This window comes from Pygocentrus nattereri, chromosome 11 (genome assembly GCF_015220715.1).
Source record: "Pygocentrus nattereri isolate fPygNat1 chromosome 11, fPygNat1.pri, whole genome shotgun sequence".
Lineage (NCBI taxonomy): Eukaryota > Metazoa > Chordata > Actinopteri > Characiformes > Serrasalmidae > Pygocentrus > Pygocentrus nattereri.
This window is the reverse complement of record NC_051221.1, coordinates 11,882,375-11,894,904: the sequence shown is the minus strand read 5'-3', so window position 1 is coordinate 11,894,904 and position 12,530 is coordinate 11,882,375. Positions and strand designations below refer to the sequence as shown.

Here is a 12,530-nt window from a genome sequence, read left to right as displayed (position 1 = left end):
TGCTAATTGCCAATAATTTCCACCTGTTGTCTGTTCCATTTACACAACAGCTGTGAAATTGATTGTCAATCATTGTTGCTTCCTAAGTGGACAGTTTGATTTCACAGAAGTTTGATTTACTTGGAGTTATATTGTATTGTTTAAGTGTTCCCTTTATTTTTTTGAGCAGTGTGTGTGTGTGTGTGTGTGTGTGTGTGTATATATATATATATATATATATATATATATATATATATATATATATATATATATATATATATATATATATATATATATATACATACATATATATATATATATATACATATATATATATATAAGGTATGTGTATATAATGAGACAAAGAGAGAGAGGCTACTCCAGACATTAGTTGACACTACCTGGAACCTATAGTAACCAAATGCTGACAAATATACAATGTGATTTTAGATGATAGTTTATGCTCAATAATTTGCATAACCAGGTCTTAACACATTGTTTTTTGTGCATTACAACTAATAATGTGATTATTATTGATTATCACATAACAGACCTGTGGGTTTGCACTAATACAGGACATAATGAAGAAATCTTATTGCACAGTGAGGAGACCATTTAGAAGTGTCTGATTTGGGCTTTGTTGAACAGGACCTTAATAACCAGTTAATAAACGTGTGTTACTGTTTAACTGCATGTCTGTGGAGTCCCGCAGGAAAAGGCCAGAGACTCTGATCTGCAGAAGAGGTGAAACGCTCAATGTAAGCATATAAGCTGAAGGGAACTGAAGGGCCGAGAGTTGCACAGATCGTCTTACAGTCTGCAGCAGATGTAACTCTTACTGTTGCTCGGTTCATGTATGTGTTGAACTGTTGTGATGACAGTATTATGTGTTTTAAATGTGCTGTTTCTGTTTTCTGTGTTTTAGTCTTCATAGAAGATGTATTTAATCTGCTTTTAACAGGAAGGTTAATATCGTCAGTCCCATGTGGTGTTTAAAGGGATGTTCACCGCTGTGCAAAAGTCACCCTTCAGTCATTTCATTTACAGTCAAGACAGCCATTTAGGGGAAGTTACTCGTTCACAATATCAAAAAAGGGAATTTTTCTGTTTTTCCAAAATTTTCCGTGTCACTCTTTACCTCTATTACAGCTTTCTCTCTTTTCAGGAGACTCACTTTCAGTTTCTCTAATAAACCTGCATGGATATTTTCCACACCTCCAAAGTTCAGTCTTGGTTTAATGGTTTAATCTCCTCCAAGTAATCAAACCCATTCAGTGGTGTTGAGGTCTGGACTTTGGGGTGCTCAGTCCATTGTTGCAGGTGGTTCATTTCATATCTGATCTCCCCAAAAATCTCTCCTGAAACATGTTTGACTGGAGATTGAACAATGAACGAAGGGTGCACTCTTAAAAAGAGGGTTCTTTAGTAAAGAAAATGGTTCTGTATAGAACCACGAACACTCAAACAATATTTTGGAGGATTAAGGGTTCTTTGCATAGTAAAACGGTTCCCCACATTGATGGAGAATCTGCTGTAGATGGTTCTGTATAGTACTAAAAAGGGTTCTGTTATTGTCACAAGCTCATATCGTAACAATAACAGAACCCTTTTCAAAAAGGCTCTATACAAAACTACCTATGGCACATTCTCCATCAATCTGAAGAATTTTTACTATGCAAAGAACCCTTAATCATGCACAGTGTTCTTTAAGTGTTCACAGTTCTTTATAGAACCATTTTCTTTATTAAAGAACCCTTGGAGCACCATCTTTTTAAGAGTAGTGTGAGACTTGTGTGCATTGTCTAAGTCTGAACTGCATCTGAATCTCAGTTGTACTTTGTGTGATTTCGACCTGCTGCACAAACCAACATCCACCGTCTCCACGTCTCAGATCTGATCTACCAACGTGCTTTACGATTTTTACAAGAAGTAGAAAAAGGTCCATGTATATTTTGAATACTAAAACGTGGCTTGTGAAACCTGATCAATGCAGTTTTATTTAAATAAAATAGACTTTTAAAAAGATTGTGTCCTTGTTTTTTTTTTTTTGTTTTTGCTTTTTTGGTCTCTGCAGATTCTGATGTCGTATTACAGAAACTTCCCACCTTTTGGTCTTAACTTGACCTAAGATCTGACAGGTCAAGATAAAAATTTCACATATTCGTATTACAGAAGCAGATCTGATGTTAATTTAGGAATCTTACCGTACAGCATCGTTTCTGATGTCAAATTAGGAAATCTTCACTTTCTCTTTTGAAGTTGACGATCAACCGACTATATGTGCACAGCTGAGGTGTGAACATGTAATCGACCTAGTTAACCAGGGAGCTAACTCTAGCCACTGCTACTGGTGTAAAAAGGTCTGATAAAACTAAAGCGTTAATGTTGTCGGTGCTTCTGCTGTTTTCAGAGTTGCCGCTCCACAGTTTCAGTTTCATTTCCCAAACGCTTTAGCCAAGCACACTAACGTTCCTCCCCCTAATAAACAGACACTCATTCACACATAAGTTTGTCACACATAAGTACAGTCCTACAGGACTCTGCCGTGTGAGGTGGTCTGCATGGGCTAAAACACTTAAACAGGGCAGTAAACATGCCAGCGCAACACACACCAACACCCCACCACCACGTCAGTGTTACTGCAGAGAATGATCCACCACCCAAATAGTACCTGCTCTGTGAGGTTCCTGTGGGGGTCCTGACCTCTGAAGAACAGGGTAACAAAGCATGCAGAGAAACAGATGGACTACAGTCTGTAACTACAAACAACAAAGTGCACCTGTAGATTAAGTGGAGCTGATAGTGAATAATTAAGTGGTTGTTTAGTATTATTATTTGTTTTTAATTAATTAATCAATGCATTTTACAAATGTTAAATTGAATTACCTTCTTTATTTGTGTAGTGTCTTTTTTTGTTGTTGAACCACTGCAAACACTTCAATGTGGGTCGCCAAGACGAAAACTTTTGGCACCCCCTCTAATAATGAACGTGCGGAAATAACGACGATGATAATGTTTTGGCACCCCCTCCTGTGCGGAAATAACACTGAAAGTAAGAAAAAAAAATACAACTCCCAGAAGTCCGCCCGAACCGGAAACAAAGGGCGAAGCAGACATGCGCGGTGCGCGCCAAGCGGAGGCCCTTTCCTGTCTGAGCGAGGCGAGCAGAGACACCGTGGAGACAAGTAGGTGGGAATAAATCACCAAATTCGGTTAAAAAAGCCCCCAAAAACCAGCTTTTACCGCCCGGCCCGGGTCTGTAATCGTGTCCTGCGCATGTAGACGCCGAGCCGGAGTGGAGAGGGAGGTTAAAGGGTCGAAACGGGCGTTTATTCTTCTCGATGGGGACCATGTGGCCGCCGCTCGGAGCGGCGATGAGCGGCTCGAGGTTAAAGGCGGTTATCGTCGCTCAGAAGAGCCCCTGTATAGCCGCTCTGACTGAGAGACGCAGCCAGACCCGCTGCGTGGCGGGGCGAGGGGCTGCGTCTGAGGCCTGCCGTGTGTCCGGCGGCCGCCTGAGAGCGGAGATGGAGGCTGAGGCTAAAGCTAACGGCTAACCGGTTCTGGTGTTCAAGAACCCAAAAATAGTGAAGTTTCTCCAGAAGCTTTGTATATTAGCTAGCTATGTTCTTCAAAAAAAAAGGTTATTCAAGGTTCCTCATGGTTCCATTTAGAGCCACGAGTCCTGTATGGAGCCATTCGCCGGTTCTAAAAGGTTCCTCATGATTCTGTTTAGAGCCTCGAATACTGTATGGAGCCGTTCGCGTGCTCAGGTGGTTATTTAGCTCCGTTCTTAAAAAAGGTTATTCTCAGGCGCTCTTTAGAAAAGGAGATGGTTCTTTTTCGAACCATTTGCGCGTTGAAAGAGTTCTGCAGATTGCTGGAGAATGTTGTGACTTCGTATCGACAAGAGGACCTTTTTTGTGCTGTTTGAACCATTTCCAAAAAGGTTCTATGTAGAGCCACATACAACGCATTCTTCATTAAACCTTGAATTGCTTGGGTTCTAAATAGAACCACTGCCTTTAACTACTGAAGAATCACTGAGCCGTTGCTAGTTGATCGTTTAAGTCTCACTGATGTCACAGGTTGTCTTCTAGGGGATAAAGCTGCTCTTTTCTTTTTGTATAAGCGTTTATTTTGTGCTTCTGTTTAGCATCTGAGTATGAAATTACTTAATTACTTAATTGTAAATGTGGCTAAAATAAGGGCTGTATTTCTTTAAATAGAAAAGCTGAAGGACAGTAGTAGTCAAGGCTAAATGGGTCAAGTTGAGGAGATTTAGGTATTTCATGTGGATCTAAACTTTGCCTCGACACTTATGCTTTAAGTTTATGTTCTACAGATTTACTATGACGTTTGTGTGAAAACGAATAAACCAGATCCTCACCAACAATCCTCCCTCTTTGAGGAGTTCAGGTCTGCTTCTCAGACGGAGATTAAGCCTAGTCCTGGACTGCACAGCATTCTGAATGAAGTCTCCACTGAAAGTGAAGTATAATCCAGGACTAGTCTTAATCCCTTTCTGAGTAGTCCCTGGGGCAGTTGTGGGATGGAGGTTAGGGAACCAGCCTCATTGGTTCGATCCCATCGGCTGACGATACATGCCCTTGAGAGTGGCACCTAACCAAATGGTGAAGTGAGACCAGAGCCACATCCTGATGCTCTCCTTGTTGTGGTACTGATTTGGTGACGCTCTCGTTCCAGAATGACAGAGTGGGAGACCGCGCCAGCTGTGGCTGAGACCCCCGAGATCAAGCTGTTCGGGAAGTGGAGCACGGATGATGTTCAGATCAATGACATCTCCCTCCAGGTGAGCCTACCTTTGAGGAAAGGTTCACCTTTTCCACTAAACCGAATGTGTCTGATTGCTTTTTTAGTTACGCACTGGAAGAACAGCCTTTAATTATACGAATACTACAGCTTCATCAGAAAACTAAAGATTGGCAAATGATTCCTGGCTGATGTGCCACATTTATATTAAGGAGGGGATTTGTTTGAGTTATATTTTTCATCAAAAAAGTTTAACCCTTGTGTGGTGTTCAGGTCTATGGGACCCATTTTCAGTGTTTACCAAATAAAAAATGAAGTGATTATTATTTCATTCTCAGATTCTTGGCCTTTTGTCAATTTTCTCATTTTCTGTGGAGAACATATAAAATAACCCCCTTTCAGTGCCTTCACTCTGTTCACCCCTACACATTTATATTACACGTGGTGTTGGGCTGAACCTGTGGGGAGTAAAAATGTGGAGGTGCTGTGATCTTCACTCTGTTCTGCTACATGGCCTGATGTGAGTGTGAGGGTGGACAACATATACAGGCTGCTGATTGGCTGCTGCTGCTAAAGGAGAACCCTATGCTGTGATATTTTTAAACATCTGGTATTTTTACTAATTGTATAATGCGCTGGGTCCACCAGACCACTGAGTAACATCAACACCACTCAAGGGTCAGACATTAATCTATCAGTTTAATATTCCTTTAAAGTGTAAATCTCTTAAAAGCTACTTATGTCGAAGCCTTGTTTGTGAAACTATTCATTGACGCGAGACTAGAGTCACATCCTGATACTACTTGTTGTCTTGGTGTGCTAGAGTCCTCGCAGAGCAAACCTCTCTGCTTATTCATTGGCTGCTGCTTTCCATTGCTCAGCCAATCACCAGCTCTGAAACACCTTTAATGACTATAGGTAAAACCTAGTCCCTGTAGGTGGAACTGTGTGGTGCTGGTTGCTTCCAATTTAGTTATGATTTAGCTTTGCTTTTATCAATATATTTCACAGATAATTCGTTTTTTTTTTTTTTTTAATTTAAACTTATGGTGTCTAGAATCTTAGTCAACTACTCTGCATGAACTTCACTGGGTGCTTCACATTGTTTTGAAAACAGTTCAAAATCAATAAAAATGAAATGATGGGCAAGTTTGATATAGAAATGCAGTTTCTGTCTGGTTGATGTTCTATGTTACTGAACAAGGTTCTCTTCAGTGTAATCTCCCATCTCTGCTTGTACCGTTGGTGAATGAAGCTGGGTCTCCTTGTGTGATTTCTGGTAAAACGGCTCTAAATCTGACTTTTCTCTCCGTTCAGGACTACATTGCTGTGAAGGAGAAGTACGCCAAGTACCTCCCCCACTCCGGAGGGCGCTATGCTGCCAAGCGCTTCCGTAAAGCTCAGTGCCCCATCGTGGAGCGCTTGACCAACTCCATGATGATGCATGGACGCAACAATGGCAAAAAGCTGATGACCGTGCGCATCGTGAAGCATGCTTTCGAAATCATCCACCTGCTGACCGGCGAGGTGAGGATGTCCTAGAGAGTGAGCTGCAGACCAGAGCACTTATTAGTATTTATTTGTTTTTTGTGTGTGTGTGTGTGTGTGTGTGTGTGTGTGTGTGTGTGTATATATATATATGTTTAACATGTATATACACAGTATAATACACACAGACCACTTCCTGCTCTGCCTTTATTTGTGACTGTCCCAAGAGCGAGACTAGAGTCACATCCTGATACTCCTTGTTGTCTTGGTGTGCTAGAGTCCTCGCAGAGCAAACTTCTTTGCTTATTCATTGGCTGCTGCTTTCCATTGCTCAGCCAATCACCAGCTCTGAAACAGATCTTTGTACCAAGTGCCATAGCGAGTTACCGGTGTATGTTTTGAGATGTGGTGATAACAAAAGAGTGTAAAGTAGCAAGTCCCAGTGCAAAATACAGGCCTTAAACTGACGCACAGTACAGAAATAAACAGTGATTTGGTGCCTTGTTTTTCGAGCTTTTACTCTATTGTTGAGAGGTTGTTTGTTCAGTTGGCAATCAATGTCTGGGAGGAATGCATCTCTCTCTCTCTCTCTCTCTCTCTCTCTCTCTCTCTCTCTCTCTCTCTCTCTCTCTCTCTCTCTCTCTCTCTCTCTCTCTCTCTCTCTCTCTCTCTCTCTCTCTCTCGGTCGGTCGGTGGGAAGGATGGTCCTCAAAAACAAAAGGGTTAAAAAAAAAAAATTACACTCTTACTTTCTTTCTTCCTTTACTTTGTAAGAATAGGAAGCCTTTCTAGTAGGTGATGTTAGAAATACAACCCCTGAATTACTTTTTTTATTAAATGAGGTATTGATTCATGTGATGCATTTGTTCGTCCTGTTTTTCGTTTAGAACCCTCTGCAGGTTCTGGTGAACGCCATCATCAACAGCGGCCCCCGTGAAGACTCTACCCGTATCGGCCGTGCTGGTACAGTCAGGAGACAGGCTGTGGACGTGTCTCCTCTCCGCCGGGTCAACCAGGTACGTTGGGCATGGAGATCTTGGGCTCATGTACGATTGCTGCACTGTGTCCTTCACTGTTGATCCGTGCTTTAACAAAAGAGATTATACAAGCTGTGATTCCCTAACTCTCACAGTTGAACAGCTGCGTCAGAAATAGATTCATCTTAAAGCAGCTGAATCCATGCGTCCACACTTTGCTTCCCCCACCACCCTCTGCTATTTTACAGCGTTTTCAGGAACAGTGTTTACTTGTTCAAATACCTCATTATTTGGAAGATGGTTAGTCAAAAGCCATATTTCAGCTGGAGTGAAAACTAGAAAAATTCTGTGTTCTGATAATTTCTTGTATGGACAGAGATTTCGGAACATTTTGCCGTGAATAGAGAAAAAAAGGATGAAACAATAGTTCTGAGAAATATACACATACGTGACGCGAGACCAGCATCACATCCTGACATTCTTCCTTGTCCTGATGTGCTATAGGTCTCGCAGATTAATCTTTCTTTGTTAGTTCATTGGCTCCTGCTTTTCATTGCTCAGCCAATCACAAGCTCAGAAACAGCAGCCCTGTCAGTCGCTTACATCACAAGGTAATCCACTCTTGAGACCTGCTGAGTTTGAACCACTGTTAATTATTAAATTGATTAATGATAATAGTAATAGGTTGTTATAGTAGTTTTCATACATTCAAAGCACCCTATCGCAAAGAAACTAAACTGTCCCATGTTTTGTAAAATAAGGTTTATTTACTACGTAAAAAATATATTTTTTCCTATTTGTGTAACTATTTGTCGTCATGAAAACCAACACACTTGCCTACATCAGCCTCTTCAGACTGCAGCAGCTTAGCTCTGCCCATAGCTCTACTGAAGTTACAAGGAGTGTTTAGCTCGTAGTGCTGTTTGAATGAGGCGCAGTACAGGATAGCCAATCAAAACAGACCTCACTGTTGCAGACTGAACAAAATCTTTTTATACAGCGTTCCTCACACTTTTTAAAAAAAAAAAATTTTTAACTACATTCTTTGTGCCAGTGTTGTCCCAGTTGTTTGTTAGGGTTGGAGATCACTTAAACTGTTTGCCAGTATGTTGTCATTTAAAAACTGAAGCAAATCCTGTAATGTATATAGTGTGCTGTGTAGAAGTTTATTGTTCTCTTAGGAGCTGTTAAAGGATTGTTCTTTTGCTAATGAAATGTTGTTTTGGACAGGCTATCTGGCTGCTGTGCACAGGAGCGAGAGAGGCCGCTTTCAGGAACATTAAAACCATCGCTGAGTGTTTGGCTGATGAGCTCATCAACGCTGCCAAGGTAACCAACTGAGCTTCAGCTCTACACAGTCACGGTCCTACTTTTCTGAACAGTTAATTAAAAACAGTCAGTACAGTGACTTAAACCTCAGTCACAAAAATGTCTGATTTCAGCAAATTATGAAAGTGCTTGTACACTTGAAGAAATCCGATACTCCTGGATATGAGCTCAGTGGAGTTTCTCAACCCACGTATACAGAAAAGAGTCGCTTGTTAAATAGTAAACCACATGCTGGTGACACATTGTGCGCTATTTAGAGCTGAATTAATTCCCATATAATTAGTTAGCTGTGTTTAAGAGAACTGCAGCTAGATGTTGGAGTTCTACATCACATGCCAGGTTTAAGAGATGGTAGATAGATCATGTATTCAGGAAGAAATGGGTGACTCATGTAGAGCCAGAGATTTCTCATCACATTAATAACATGCATGTAGATGTGTTTAATACAATGTTGCCAAAATCAATTTTTCTGCATTTTAGACTAAACTCAATGGACAAAGTATTGAAATGTTTCATGAAGAGTACGGTGGATAATTAAAACACTTCAAGATGAATCATCTGTGAGCTCCGTTCTTCCAGGAGCTGATAGTGTTTTCTAATAAGTTTCTGTGAAGTTTTTTTTTTTTTTTTTTTTTGGTACCAGTCGCTTCAACACAGCCTACCAATTCACTCTTGGGCAGGATAGAAGCACAGAAATTCTTCTATAGGCACATTGCTTAGAACTTATAACACTCTAGTTCAACTTATCAGCTACGGTTATCAAGTTTTGTAGGTGTTTGAGCAGAGGAATCCCCAAACTAATGACAAGCTCCAATAGTCCAGGACCAACACTGCACTGTACTAAAGGCCTTCAATAGCGACAACTTACTTTCAGAATAAATATAAGCTGTGAATCTGTTTGCATTGAGGAGGCCAGACAAGATCCTGTAATGAGTATGCATGTGTGGGGTCCAACCTGTTAAACCAAAACCCACTGCTTTGAGCAACACTTTCACAAGGTGTTGGATTGGTTTAGGAATTTCACGCCCCATTTGTTTCTACCCTAAAAAGTCTTTATTGCAACCGTTTAGCCTAATCTTGGTCTTGGTTGTCCTGCTTCTGGCCCTGCAAGATTAAATGATCTTCACTGAGCCAGTTCAGTGTCAGCTTGACATAGTTACAGCCAGACATGTTGCCCATGTCTGCATCCACAGGCTGTCTTGTCCAGCACTGTATTTGGCCGCAGCGTAACTGGAAGTTTCCCCGAGAGCGAGACTAGAGTCACATCCTGATACTACTTGTTGTCTTGGTGTGCTAGAGTCCTCGCAGAGCAAACCTCTCTGCTTATTCATTGGCTGCTGCTTTCCATTGCTCAGCCAATCACCAGCTCTGAAATATCTTCACTAAAGACTGAGACTGCTTGCTAAATGAAGATGAGCACTGCCAGCTGTTAGATGCTCATCGTTTTGTTTTTTTTTTTTTCTTCAGGGTTCGTCAAACTCCTACGCCATCAAGAAGAAGGACGAGCTGGAGAGAGTGGCCAAGTCCAACCGTTAAAATGCCTGTTGGTTTCTATGAAAAGAAGAAATAAATTTGAAGAAATTTCAAATTGTTGTCTGAGTGATTCTTGGACCACAGTAACAAAGTGAATCCAGCTGTTTGATTAGATTGAAGCAAATAATTGATTAAATTTATTGTGGTGGGTGATTTTATTTCCATCCAGATGGGCTGTCAGTTTCAGACCCTCCACCAGATGTCAAACATTTACTGAATTGCAGATCCAAAAGTTGGATGCATTTGAAGGGTCACTAAACTATTAACACACTTGAGTTTCACCACTGACAACTTTTTAAAAGGGGTGATTGTAACAGCAGCTTATTGTAGAAGTATTGTTACATATTTACCAATGAACAAAACCAGTGTCTTTTTTTTTTTTTGGTATTTGGCAGATGCTCTTATCCAGAGTGACTTCCAAATTGATCATTTTACACAGGTAGGTGAAGGTAGTGTTGGGAGTTTTGCCCAAGGAGTCTAACTGCTAACTGGTATCGTGTTAGGGGTGGTTACCCAGGTGGATTTTTGAACCCCAGTCTACAGCAGAATTGTTGCCCACTACACACCTACATGCCATCCCAATAATGTTTGGTCACTCACTTTGTTAAAGACTTGTGTTAAATTATGAGAAAATACAGCCAACTTTGAACTCGTTCATCCTGTTGTAATTCTGTTGAGGTCTGGATGCGCAAGGTCCACAGAGGAGTGTAAATAAATGTTTTGCTGAAGTGCCCTGGTAAATTAATCCAGTCCGAACAGCGATTTGGGATGAGTTTGGGATCAGTCTAGTACCAGAGAATAAAACACCTTCAAAATACAAGGAAATATGGAGCATCTTTACTGTCAAATGTGGTTTTCTTTTCATTTAATAAACTTTATTAATGTATTCCACCTCCTTGCTGCCTACAGTTGTACGTAAATGATTGCTAGCAAACATGAGGATCCTCAGTGGGGTTAATACTACTTATAGCAGCTGTACCTGCTTTAGAAAGCTGGAAAATGGATAAAGACACTAAAATCCACTACACACTTGACTACCGCCTCGATTATACACGTGTAACTGTACACACTATAAATTGAGCTGCTTCCATGCTGACTGGATGTGAGGTACATGTTTACAACCACTTGGTCTGTGTGTTCAAGAATCTGAATATTATAAACTGAATAAAGTTTATAAGTTTGATGGCTGAAAAACATCCTATAACTCGAACTAACAGTTGATGATCCCCTCTGGTGCAGGGAGTAAGTGCCATACTTTACTCGTTGCCAGTAAATAACAGCCCAGCAAGAGGGTTTTATAAACGTATTTATTTATTAAAACATAGAGAGCCACGGGAAACGGAATATTAGCACTAGCATCTGGTACAAAGTGGTGTTAAAAAGGTTTGCGGTGGTCACTTAGATGGGAAAATGCCTTATAATATCGTATAATCTATAAAGGTTTACACTGGCTATAACAGGCTATTTAGCTAGTCATGCTAACATGCTATTGTACCGTCTCTTAAACCAGATCTGAAGTCTATTACTTTACTTACAGAAATGTAACTGGAAAAAAAGGTTACTAACATCATCGACTGTACACGCAAAGTTTAACGTATTTAATGTCATGGACACAGAAAAATATGTCGGGTTCTCTGAATGTTGTCTGTACAGTTGGTGGTAAAACTAGCCTAAAAGCTAACGGGGCTCAGAGGCTAAACCAGGACTCGACGGTCATGTTTCTGAGGCTTTAATGTGAAAAATGTTGGACTTGAATCCACATTTTTTAGAAATGAGCAGCTCAGTTAGTGTTATTAGTACTCGTGGGGCGTATTTGGTTCTTCATGGGTTCTTCAGTAAAGGCAATGGTTCTATTGAGAATCGTGAGTTCTATGTAGAACCATTTTATGCTTTATTTTTTTCTTGGCACAATGTTAAGCTTGTATAAGTGGCAAAGCCCTTTTTGGTGCTATATAGAACTACATACCCATACATCTCACCATGCAAAGAACCATTTAAGCACATAATGGTTCTATATTGAACTTATGGTTCTAAATAGAACAACGGCCTTCGCTGAAGAGCCCTTCAAGAACCAGGTTTTTCATGACTTTTTCCCACTGAAAATATTTTGACAAGTTAAAATTCTAATTACTAATTGAACTAATTTTTGATCATCAGTAATCAATTATTTGATATTAATAAATCGGTCAGTTGGTGTTGAAATGTTCAAATTTTACATGTGGGAGTTTAATTAATGAGTGAAATTGGTCTTCCAGCCCAAATCCATGAACTCCTATTAATGACAATTGAATTCTGACTAATGTCAAGTCAAATTGATTTTTAAAAATGATTTCTTATTCATTAATAACATTTTCACTTGTTCAGGTTGTATTTCTGATGTAAAAAATCTGTAGGTTAAAAGCTAAGGTGGATCTTAAGTTTTCAGATGATAAAGGATGGTAAATGAGCCCC

General features: G+C 40.3%; 1 protein-coding gene and 3 non-coding genes across 5 annotated transcripts; all 4 read left to right on the top strand.

Moving 5' to 3' along the window:
- Positions 1 to 3,076: 3,076 nt before the first annotated feature.
- Positions 3,077 to 10,134, top strand: rps5 (ribosomal protein S5). 2 transcript variants are annotated; one of them, XM_017711949.2, is made up of 6 exons: positions 3,077 to 3,168; positions 4,687 to 4,792; positions 6,070 to 6,279; positions 7,128 to 7,256; positions 8,448 to 8,546; positions 10,014 to 10,134. In XM_017711949.2, exons 1-6 carry the CDS (start codon positions 3,095 to 3,097, stop codon positions 10,080 to 10,082), a joined length of 687 nt encoding a protein of 228 aa, XP_017567438.1. In that variant the 5' UTR covers positions 3,077 to 3,094; the 3' UTR covers positions 10,083 to 10,134. The 2 variants fall into 2 exon arrangements, with proteins under 2 accessions (XP_017567438.1, XP_017567439.1); XM_017711950.1 differs by having other exon boundaries at positions 3,083 to 3,164.
- LOC119264509 lies at positions 5,526 to 5,657 on the top strand. Its single transcript, XR_005131080.1, has one exon. It is a non-coding gene; the product is annotated as a small nucleolar RNA SNORA3/SNORA45 family (small nucleolar RNA).
- On the top strand, positions 6,468 to 6,599 carry LOC119264505. The gene has a single exon (XR_005131077.1). It is a non-coding gene; the product is annotated as a small nucleolar RNA SNORA3/SNORA45 family (small nucleolar RNA).
- On the top strand, positions 9,794 to 9,925 carry LOC119264508. The gene has a single exon (XR_005131079.1). It is a non-coding gene; the product is annotated as a small nucleolar RNA SNORA3/SNORA45 family (small nucleolar RNA).
- Positions 10,135 to 12,530: the final 2,396 nt, after the last annotated feature.

Bases quoted from the DNA above. Each gene is read 5' to 3' on its own strand.
- rps5 (XM_017711949.2), top strand. From the start codon at position 3,095: ATGCGCGGTGCGCGCCAAGCGGAGGCCCTTTCCTGTCTGAGCGAGGCG. The intron at 3,169-4,686 runs GTGGGAATAAAT...CTCTCGTTCCAG, and splicing joins GACACCGTGGAGACAAGTAG to AATGACAGAGTGGGAGACCG. The intron at 4,793-6,069 runs GTGAGCCTACCT...CTCTCCGTTCAG, and splicing joins TCAATGACATCTCCCTCCAG to GACTACATTGCTGTGAAGGA.